The sequence below is a fragment of the Rhincodon typus genome, chromosome 7, assembly GCF_021869965.1.
Source record: "Rhincodon typus isolate 14 chromosome 7, sRhiTyp1.1, whole genome shotgun sequence".
Lineage (NCBI taxonomy): Eukaryota > Metazoa > Chordata > Chondrichthyes > Orectolobiformes > Rhincodontidae > Rhincodon > Rhincodon typus.
This window is the reverse complement of record NC_063338.1, coordinates 16,565,660-16,577,387: the sequence shown is the minus strand read 5'-3', so window position 1 is coordinate 16,577,387 and position 11,728 is coordinate 16,565,660. Positions and strand designations below refer to the sequence as shown.

Here is an 11,728-nt window from a genome sequence, read left to right as displayed (position 1 = left end):
AGGACTGACCTATCCCCTTCCTAACTCCCTACCTACACTCACCTTTCCTGGCCCCATCCCCGCCTCTTCGACCTGTTTGTTTCTTCTCCACCTATCCTCTCCTCTATCCCTCTTCTATCCGCCTCCCACTCTCTCCCTATTTATTTCAAAACCCCCTTCCCCTCCCCCTTTTCTGATGAAGGGTCTAGGCCCGAAACGTCAGCCTCTCTGCTCCTATGATGCTGCTTGGCCTGCTGTATTCATCCAGCCCTGCACCTTGTTGTCTCGGATTCTCCAGCATCTGCAGTTCCTACTATCTCTAAGCAGAGAAATCCTTCTCTTCCACTTTACCCAGTCTGTGTGTTTTGAGTTATTTAGAAGGTAGATTTATATATCAAACTACGTGTGTTAAATAGCTTTGCACCTTCATTGAATAAGTTTTGTTTGGTAATAAAACGGTAATTTTGAATTTATTGAGGAAACTTGGCTGACCTGTCCTTTTATTTTAAGTCTAATATAAAGAAAACATTGGATTGGTCACATCAGGAACTGGGTAAAACAAATTAAATTCTTTGTTGTGTTATGGAATCGTAGGACTGGAGAAAGATATTGCACTCCTCCCATCTTGGTCATAACACATGGCACATGCAGGTAAAACCATTTGGATTCTTGGTTTCCATCTAGAAGTATAAAATACCAAGGCATATTGAACTTGTAAAGGACCTAATAAGTCTGCGATTGGCAGTATTGCACCCAGTTTGGAGTATTCACTATAGGAAAGAGTTACCAGCAATGCAATAACAACGTATAGATTCATTAAGATGTCAGTAGCAATGTGGGATTACAGTTAAGAAGAAAGTTATTAGGACAATCATTATTTGATCTGAGAAGTTGGATGAATTTCAAGAGAAAGGATGATGACACAGTTAATAGACATCCATCACACAGCAAGAAAGTCATAATTGAACAAATATATTATCAAAATGATTAATATATTTTAATATATTATGGAATGAGAAAATTCCTACCAGAAACCAGAGCCCAGTTTTTTTTTTAAAAAGGGAATTAAATAGTGCCTCAGGAAAAGGAGGACATTAAACGGCATAGCATGCAGCAGGTGAATGGCACTGCATTAAACAGAAAAACAGAGTCACACTGATGGACTGGACTGAAGGGCGTTTTCTGCATTGCGAGATTCAATAATTCTAAGCTTCTGTCTCAGATGCCATCCTTGATGAGACACTAAACAGGGTGCTTTATGTATCTGAGCAGCTGAACTGAAAAAAACTTTTAAAAATATTCCAGAACTCCCCAGTGCCCTGGCCTAGATTCTTCCTTCAACCAACTCCACCAAAGAAACAAATAAACTGATCACTCATCTCACTGATTTGGCAGGACATTGCTGATGCTGCATGCATCAAAGTCAATCAGTCCTGATATGTGAAAATAATTGTTAAATGTTTAGGACAATTCGGAGAGATATGATCAGCTGTTCTACAAATGCAAGCTCTACTTGTCTTTTTAGAGCCTTTACTGAGGACAGGGGACAGGTAAAATATGCAAGCTAATTGTATTGCATGTCTTTTTGGCAGTAATCCCCATAAAGGTCACTACCAATGTTGACAACTTTCTGAAAAAACACACAAAAGGGAGAAGAAACTATAAAATAAATGGAAGACTTGTATTCATATAGCAACTGTCAAAAATAGGCAGGCTGGTTCAGTGGTTAGCACTGCTGCTTCACAGTCCCAGGGATCCAGGTTCAATTCCAGCCTTTTGCACATACTCCGTGTCTGCATGGGTTTCCTCTGGTTTCCTCCCACAGTCCAAAGATGTGCAGATTAGGTGGACTGGCCATGCTAAATTGCCCATAGTTTCCAGGGATGTGCAGATAAGGTGGATTAGCCATGGGAAATGCAGGGTTACAGGGATAGGATGGGTCTGGGTGGGATGCTCTTTAGAGGAGCAGTGTGGACGCGATGGACTGAATGGCCTGCTTCCACACTGTAGGGATTTTAAAAACCTCAAGATGCTTTACAGTCAATAAACTACCTGTTTGAAGTTTAGTCGTTACCGTAATTAGGAATGCAATGTTGTAATGGTGTGGGAATGCTCCAGCAGTACGTGCCACTAGAGGCAAGAGAATAAACCAAACAGTTAGCCATGAGTTCGAGACAGAAAGGAAGGAACAAACACATTTGGAGCAGTGACTAGGAAGAAGGTTAAGTTTCTAATTTATTGCAACAATTTCTATTTAAAAATTCCACTGTATTTACAAATTCAAGCATAATGTGAGATCTCAACAGGTGTGTAATTTTTAAATGAAAAGCCTTGTTGGCAGGATCCACGAACACACACACTATGATGAATTTGAACTGCCATCAGTATTGAAACCACAGCCTCCTTCAAGTTACTCATTCTGCATCCACTATGAATACATTACTTTGGCGCCATCACGTGGCAATGCTTAATTATTTATTAGAAGCCTTCATTCCCCACAAAACTCCCATCAACCTTTAAATAAAGATTGACAAGCAAAAGAAAGGTCAAACCAACAATCCCTACAAGTTTGTTAAAGTCAACTGCAATAGACCAGATTTTTGAAAGGAAGAATCAATGGGAAAGCTTCCTTTCAAATCCTCATAAAATAGCATTTCTCAAAAAACTAAGAAAGCGCAGATTAAATTAGTAGCAAATAATAGTAGTATTTGGAAGTAATATTTCAGGTCTGAAGATTTTTCTGCACCAATTTTTACTTGAACAGTTGTTTAATATCTTCACATTAAGCAAAATATATGTGAGAATGCTGTAAACAAGACAAGCTTGAGGCTTATTTTCTTGCTGTTCCTTTATACAAGTTGTGTAGGAGGTGCTGATGACAGATGTTAAAGAAGTGAAGTGACTTTAAAAATTGAATCATCTTCAGGAATATAGCTAAATACTGACATTGCAACATTGCATTGTATTTCATTGTGACACGTTATTTTTTTTTCCCACTCTTTTTAGGTCGTGTTAGAGGGAAAAGGAGATTAGGTGAACCTTTTTGGCTGAGATCAGCTTTACGTGAAGTTTAGAAACTGAACAGCCCACTAAGTTAGCTAGTTAAACCTGCCTCCCCATCTCCATGTTCCGAATAACAGCAACTTCATTCACTTGGCTCGAAATATGCATCTAGCTTGTTTTAATAGAAAGTAGGATCAAGGATGTGAATGATAATTAAATGGAAGATGTTAAAATGTCAATGCTATAGTTTTACCATTTTAACAAATCAACTAAATGATTCCTGATCATTGCTTAAAAGCTTAACAACTAAAAAGATATCACTCACTACAATGTTTCCTTTTATTTTGATTTAATATCTTCCACACATATGTGTACTAAACCTGTAAGTTAATTTTGCATCAGAACAGTTAATTCTGGACTGATAAATTTCTCACCATTTCACAACTCAGTAGTCTCCTGATGGCCTGTATTAAAAGCACTAGGTAGATATAAGACGTTAGTGCATTGATAGACACCAATGAGTGAAATGAGCAACGAAGTAAGAAGATACAGCGATGTATTTCTCAAAGTAGGGGAAACCCAGGGGTGGGGTGGGACAAGCTCCTCTCAAAGGCAAAAGAACTTGACTAAGAAATTAAATTAAAGCAAACACTATTATCTCCAGAGTTTTAAGACACCATGTACAAACTTATTAAATAGAAAAGGACAAGACTTCCAGGGGTAGGGAAAGAAAGGAAGGATTCCACACTAATGAACACAAGCAGCAGAGGAAAGAACAGGTCTGCAATGTGGCAGTTGACAATGGTAATGCATAAACCTACCTAGACAGATCATCGATTTCAAAATTAATGTTTTAAAATCAGAAGTCCAGTGTAACTACTATGAAGTCTTACCAGAAGCTCTAGTTGAAGGAATCACCACCCAGTCACCTTCAGCAGGGGAGGCGGCTTCAGGAGTCACGAAGTCAGAGACGCCATGATAGTCTCCATTTTTCACCAATCCCTGGCTCCCAAGATTGCTCATTTGTTCCAGCAGTGGGAAAAGAACATTCAGGCCACCAGTGCAATTGATCATATCCTGCAAGACAACAGAATTTTATTATCTAGTCATAGAGACACATTTAAATTGCATGATGAGACGAACATAATTCCAATCCACATTTCAACATTTCTTGCCGCTTCAGCAGGTCAGTACTAACTGAATCTCAAGTAGCAGTTTCCCTTCAACGTGCTGTGTAAATTCTACCTGGGACTGGGTGGCAGTTGAGGAGGGGAATTAAGGTGGAAGAGAAATGGGACAGAGCAAGAATTGAAGCAGTTCATTCTAATGCTCAATAGTGTCTTCACATTGGTTGTCTTCTCGATCATCAAGTAACCAACATTTATTTGACAATAGGCATTCGCCACTTAGCAACTACTTCTCCTAACCGCTCACAGTTGCATCCAGAATTGCATTTCTAACAATGTGGCTCAAATTATTGGAAAACCTGACTTTGGTTACAATTAGTAAAGCTTAAAATTGTCAAAACAGGGTGAGTACTTATTGCAAAATAGTCAATATGTCTAGTACATTCTAAGCAGTGGCTTGGAGCCAATGCTGTTGGCAAATAGTTTGGGCCACTGTCCTGATAGGGTCTGTCCATCCAATACAAGGATAATTTAAGTGTTGGGCACTCAGAATGCTGTTTGCCTTTACGGATCATTTGGAAGTTGGGTCAGGGGACCCAGGGTGTCTTATAACAACCAATTATTGTCAGCACCAATAGGGCATTTCTACATATTGGTTTTGCCTATGTGTGGTTGAAAGAAAAGGTGAAGGCAACCGAACAGGGGTGGGATAAAGTGACAGTGAGGGAAGAGAGCGAAGAGAATGGATTGTTCATTTGGAAAATGTTGCAAAACATAATTTAAAGTAATCTACTGTATGCACCACCTCATTTCTTATAAATTTTTGGTTTTGCAGCATTTCTGATCCAGAGAAAGAAGGATTTAAATATAATTAAGTCTAATGATTTATTGAATGTGTTTTTCTAATGAAAAATCTGTTTAACTGTTACTTTCTCAATATTAACTGTGGTCAATAATTCAACACTGACTAAAATACCTTAATGTCCCAGTTGACAACTTTATGCCCAGTCAACCTCCCATGAAGGAGATTCGGAGACAAATCGAGGCAGATGGGACTTTTGCAGGCCTGTAATAATGCAGAAAATGCAATATTTATAGCATTTGGATTTTAAATACTGAGCTTTAAAATAACCTCATAGTATGAGGAATTTCAGAATAAAAACACTGAGTCACCAATCCTTCCTCATCCTGGAGCAAAATTCTGGAACCTTCTTCCTAAAAGCACAGCAGGTGCACCTACACCACACACACTGTGGTAGCTCAAGGCAGCAGCTCAATTCTGAATGGCAACTAGGGATGAGGAACAAATGCCTGTCCTGGCAGGGATGCTTGTGACCCAAGGATATTCTTAAATTAAAAAAAAAACAAAATACTGCAGATGCTGTAAAATCTGGAATAGAATGGAAAATGCTGGAAATACTCAGCAGGTCAGGCAGCATCCACGGAGAGAAAAATAGAGTTAACACTTAAATTTTACGAGTTATGAGTTTCTCTTTCCATTGATGCAGCCTGACCTGCTGAATACATCCAGCTTTATTTACGTGTTTTTAAAGTGGTCCCTGATTTGAAATCTCAACGGGGAGGGTGTAAGCAGCTCTGAAGCTGAATACCGATGTCAAGTCCCTGGATTAATAGTAGCAAATTCAACCAAATTTCCATTCCCCAGCACTCTTATGAATTCTGCTACAACATATGCACTCACAGACATTCACTGAACATTTTACAAGTTGCCACGCCTTCAGTGATAAAAATGTCTGCTGCTCATAAAAGGGGTCTGGCAACTTAAGGGATGCAGTACCACAAGCACCTAGTGACAATGGGATCATGACCCACATCAGGAGGAGGCAGTATGCAAAAACAAAGCAAGGACAATCTTAAAAGCAACACAATAACCCCTGAGGACTATGGGTTTAAGTGTACTTACCTTCGGTGTATAATGCAGAAGCAGCTTACTTGTGAGGTCTGTAAGCTCCGACTCCTGAGATTTCAATGGAGAAATGCAGTTTGGGCCTGTCACCAGGGAGAGAAAAAAAACATTTATTTTTTCAGAAGTTCCTATTCAACATTTGAGGCAAAATTTTACCATGATAGGAACTACATTCAACATTATCAGCCATACCTGGGCTGTATTGTTCACCAGTGCCTTCTCAAGAACAATTAGCAATGGCCGCAAAATGCTGACCTAGCTTGTGTTGACCACATACCATAAAGAATGAAAAAAGGAAGCACTGGCCAGTTCTCAGCTAGAGTACTGAAACCAACTCTGGCCTCACACTTCGGGAAGAGATCAGGGTCTATGAGGAGGCCCAGAGGTTTATGAGAATGGTACCAGGATGAAGAATTTCAGTGTTATGGAGAGACTAAATAGCTAAGACTGCTTCCCTCAGAGCAGAGACGTTTAAGAAGAAACACAATAGGAGTGTTCCCTACTATATATTGTTTTGATAAACCATACTAAAGAAAATGCTTTCACTGGCATCAGGATTGGGAAGCAGTGAAACGCTATTTTAATCTAAGTCGTAAAAAAAAAACCTGACGATGAGAAGAAAGTATTTTTATGCAGTAAATAGTTATCATACAGAACACTCTGTGGTGGACACATAGTCAAAAATAACTTTCAAAAGAGAATTGGACATACTTGAGACAGAAGATTTTACACAGCTAAGGGCAAACAGCAGAGGAACATGGCTGGTTTGAAAAAGCTGGCAGAAACACAAAAAGTCAACTGACAACCTTCTGTATTCAAGAGTCTATGAAGAGAAATTTTAAAATAGTGAAATCATTTTATTATTATGGCTCAGACACACAAAGATCTGGGGCCAATGTAGCAAGTTAATTCTGGGTGGTTATGTTCAATCACGAGTTAGGAATCTGATTCTCACCTGAAAGATACAAAGCCTTCACTTGGGAGTACTGTAGTGCATCATGGAAAACTAGAACAGAACCCAGTTGACCCTCCAGTGAAGTCGGCGAGCCCCACTCACTGTCCTGAGTTCCTGCCGAAATGAGTTTCGTCACCGATTCAGGTTTTCCTGAGACTCCACTCCAGGCTGGCGAGGAAAGAATTGCACTCAGGGACGCTCGTCCAGAGGGGATGGACAATGAGAAAGGAGGATCCGGGATTTGAGAGGGTGGAGGGGTCGTGGTCCTCTGACCAGCTGATCCAATGCAACACGAGGTAAAAGGCTGAGATAGGGAGTAAACATTTCATAGGATTTTAGTGTGAACACAACATAAGTTAGAAATGCTGATGAGTTTACCCTGAACTGGAAAACTACACTGATGTTGCTTCCAATTTCCTTCCTTCTGTTGTCTTCATGTGGTCCACGTCCAACTCTTTCCTGATTTCTGTCTCCCCATTTTCGGGAATAGACTATTAACCAGTAATGGCTATAAACCCACTTAATCCTACAACTTGCTAGACTGCACTTCCTTAAACCGCACTTCTCACAGGGACACTAGTAAATTCTTCCAGCTTCTCTCCCTCCAATGCATCTGTTCAGCTGAAGCACACTATTCTTCTAGCCCTTCTGATTTTCTTCAACCAATGATTCTCGCACACTGTGATTGACAGGGCCTTTGACTATATTCATTCTATTTCACACACTTCTACCCTTACCTCTTCCCTCCCAGAATCATGTCCCCATCTTTTACCTCCCCCAGTTTCCACATTCGATGGATGATCCTCCACAACTTTCAACATGATGCTACCATCAAATGCATTATCCCCGCTTTTCCCCTTTCAGAATTCCAAAGGAACTATTCCCTCTGCAACATCTTGGCCTACTCCTCCACCACCAACACTTCCATTTCACCTTTTATTAGAAATCTATCCCTTTATCTTCTCCCTTCTCACAGTTTAGAGCCCTTCACTCCTTCCAAGTGAAATGATGATTTATTTGTACTTCTTTCAAATAGTATTTGTTGCTCATGGTGTGGTCTCATCTATGTAAAAGAGGCCAAACATATATTGAGACCTGCCTTGCAGAACATATTCTTCCAATCTTCAAGCATGACATGAAGGAATCACTTTAATTCTTCACCTTGATTCCACTCTGACCTTCCTGTCCTTGGCCTGTTACAGAATTCCAATGGATTTCAAAGGCAAACTCTAGGGACAGCACCTCAGCTTTCAATTTCACAGCTTTGGCTGAATTTTACATTGTAACTTCCACTTTATTTTGCTTCCCTTCATTGCTTTTTGTTCTCTCATTTCTTTTTCTTCACTTTTGGACAGGGAATATTCATAACCTTGCCATTCACACCTCCTCTAGATAGTTTCGGTTCTAGATTTGCCTCACTCATACTCCCTTTGTCCTTGCAATCAGAAATCTTTTGTCATGTAATCATCCCTTTCATTTAATCACAGACTTTCCCTTTTGTTTTTTCTTACATCCTTGCCCCTTTCCTTTAGTTAAAATGTACTACTTCTTTCTTCTAGTTCAGATGGAAAGTCACTCATCAGAAAAGTTAACTCTGTTGCTGTCTCTGCTGATTCTGCCAGCTCTGCTGACTATTGCGAGCATTTTGTTTTATTTAAGATATAAACTGCTTAAAATATTAAACTTGAAATGATCAAGATGGGCGCCATCAGAAACGGGAAGAGCTGGCCACTCAGCCCCTTGAGCCTGCTTCGCCATTCAATAAGATCAAAGTTGATCTGATTGCAGTCTTAATAGCATCCTCTTGCCTGTCCCCTGTAACCTTTGACTTCCTTGTTGATCAAATTTCTGCCTAATTCAGCCTTGAGTTAGTACTTGCAGCCGAAAACATAGCAAGAATGAAAACCAGATTTCGATATGCAGTTTGGAAGCTTCATTCATACATACCTTCAAGATATGCATAATGCACAAGCTCCAGCCACTTAACTAATGACTGTTTTGAACTCAGAGATTCCTATCTAAGGTGACACATCAATGGTGTATTTTCAAATGAAACATTAAACTGTGACCCCACTTGGCCATTCAGCTGGGCATTAACAGATTCCACCCCACTACTTTAAGCAGCAGGGGTTCCCCTCAGCTCTACCTCCAATAATTATCCCTTAATGTACTTCACGAAAACTGATTATCACAATGCTGTTAATGCGAGTTTGCTGTCCACAAAACTGGCTGCCACATTTCCTACATTATAATAGTGGCTACGCTTCAAAATTACTTCTTTGGTTGTAAAGCACTATGGAATCTTTCAAAGTCATTAAAAGGGCTATAGCAATGCATATCCTTGTCTCACCACGTATGATAAAACTTCTAAAATGTACTGAAGGATAACATTCAGATTTAGATGGTTGGTGAACATAATGCTTGAAGTTCTTCAAGTTGGGTGATCAAATGCTTTGATATGACCAGTGGAAATGGTAAATGGTTTACCATGGTGATGATAATTCATATGAAAGAAATCGGGTATCCTCACATCTGGAAATTGATTCCTTCACTTACCACAGACTTCAGACATTGTTGTACTACATCGTTAAAAGTGGGCGTTTCATTGTATACCCTCTGCAACACACACACACACCACTTTCCCAAAACCCACTACTTTGCAACCTGCACAGCCCATCCCAACTCACAGTACATCCCCTACACTGCCAAGATATCTCTAGCATTCTCTACGCCATACAGAAAACTATCTTTACATGCCACCTAAAATATTACCGTGACATATTCCCAATATCCCAAGAAGAAAAAGTGAACATAGCTGTGTATTCAGTTATAAAATCTTACCTCGCTCATAGTGGGGAATTTGAGGGGTGCAGAGAGTTTCTGCTGACCATTGACATAGATGTACACCAGACTCTGACCAAAGGGACGTTTTGCCGGGACATGTACCACTGCTATACTATGCTATTAACAGAAACAATCAATCACAAATCAGTTGAAGAATTCAAGTACTGTGGTCAGTTGTAGCACTCAAGAGGGGTTCTGTTAACAATTGAACACAACAACAAATAGTTTAAAGAAAGTGCAATTATCCAACTATTAAGGGCTCACAAAGTGAGCTTTTATATTTTAGGTTCTATGCTTTGTATCAAGGATGTTGAGTGAACAAGCCTGTTTCCAGACCTTCAAAGTAACATCATCTTTGGCCACCTCAGTGAGGCAAATACTTGCAATCTGACAGCACCCTCCAAACTAACTTTCCGAACACTGTGAGGGAAACATCAGAGCCTCCCCTTCACATTAATTCAATCAGGAACACAATGGAGGATTAGAATCTGTGCCTTCACATTTAATGTTCCAATAAAGAGGTAGACAGCCAAGTTAGATCAGCTCAATTGCAAGTATGTAAACTGATTCTTAAACATTGGCCTTTTTATCCAGAGATGAGGTTTGTTACTAAATAGTTAGAAAGGTTCCTCAATGAGATTCACATAGATTTTTTTTAAAAAATCACACTGTTTTTAGCTACACTGCAGCTAGAACAGTATCAATTCAGCCTTTCTTTGTTCGTTTGGTTGGTGACGCTGAAAAATAGAATGCCAAAGTGACTGTCAATCCAGCTGTCTGTAGCAGTTCCTGACATAGATCAGGATAAATGCATGAAAGTAACTCAAATGGTGGTCCAGGTCCCACTAAAGAGATGAACACACAATTCAGGCTGACACTCGAGTCCTTTGGGTGAGAGGTCTGAGTCGACAAGTGTAAGGACAAGAGTTCTTAACCCAGAACAGCAGGAGAGTTCATTCACTTGGTCACTATTTCTCCTTTACTTGACATGACCACATGGAAAATTATCTGATGATTATCATATTGTTTTTGTGGAACTGTATTATTCCCAAATTGGTAGCTGCTTCTATGGCTTATGCAAGGTACATCAGTGCCTCTGAAATTGTGAAAGGAAACTGGGTAACATCAACGCACTACACCATTACAGGTAGGTGTACTGACTAAGGCCGAACACCTTTCTTGTAGGTTTGTCTGTTTGCCATAAAACAGCCGTAAGAGCTCAGTTCTGGTCATAGTAATTGGTCAATGCAACAAAATAAACACCAAGGTTAGCTCTCTTAGTCTTTATGCTTACCCAGAGGGAGTCACAGAAGCAATGGTCAGGCAACATCACAGTCATGTATTCCTTCTTTGTGCAAACTGCGACAACCAGTCCTCCTGAAGAGGTCAGAAAAGCTTCAAATCCTGTTCCACTGGCTGTGAAAAAACTAAGAAGTGTGCAGGGTAAAACATTTAGTGCCTCTAGCTTAACAGTCAAAAGATTGCACTGCGCACACATTCAATACTTGCAAAAACAAAACATGCTGTCATATTTTATACAACATATCATTTCGTTACTTGTTATCAGTCAGAAATCTTTCAAGAAATACAATTTAATTCAAATTAATGTGCTGCAGAATTCAAGAACTCCCAAGTATGCAGATTAGATAGCAACTGCAGAGAAATGGCATTTTTCAGACACGGCTTCAGCACAAGCATTACAGCAATGTTCATGTTTTTGCTGGAATGGTTTCCTTCATTTGAGTCCTGTGGAATGGGGTGGGAGGAGGAGGAGGCGGCAGTTACCAGGAGCCAAACCCTAGGATGTCAGGGATAGTAGGAACTGCAGATGCTGGAGAATCTGAGATAACACGGTGTAGAGCTGGATGAACACAGCAGGCCAAGCAGCATCAT

At 39.9% G+C, this 11,728-nt stretch overlaps 1 protein-coding gene across 2 annotated transcripts in view; it reads right to left on the bottom strand.

The window, feature by feature from the left end:
- The window catches only part of nbeal1 (neurobeachin-like 1), a 128,806-nt gene that overhangs the window by 63,254 nt on the left and 53,824 nt on the right, over positions 1-11,728 (bottom strand). For both annotated transcript variants that reach the window (XM_048599007.1, XM_048599006.1), the window contains exons 12-17: positions 11,130-11,262; positions 9,833-9,952; positions 6,992-7,295; positions 6,034-6,119; positions 5,086-5,175; positions 3,876-4,059 (exon numbers count right to left, since the gene is read on the bottom strand). In XM_048599007.1, the coding sequence (XP_048454964.1) occupies positions 3,876-4,059; positions 5,086-5,175; positions 6,034-6,119; positions 6,992-7,295; positions 9,833-9,952; positions 11,130-11,262 (917 nt within the window). The remainder of the gene's footprint in view (positions 1-3,875; positions 4,060-5,085; positions 5,176-6,033; positions 6,120-6,991; positions 7,296-9,832; positions 9,953-11,129; positions 11,263-11,728) is intronic.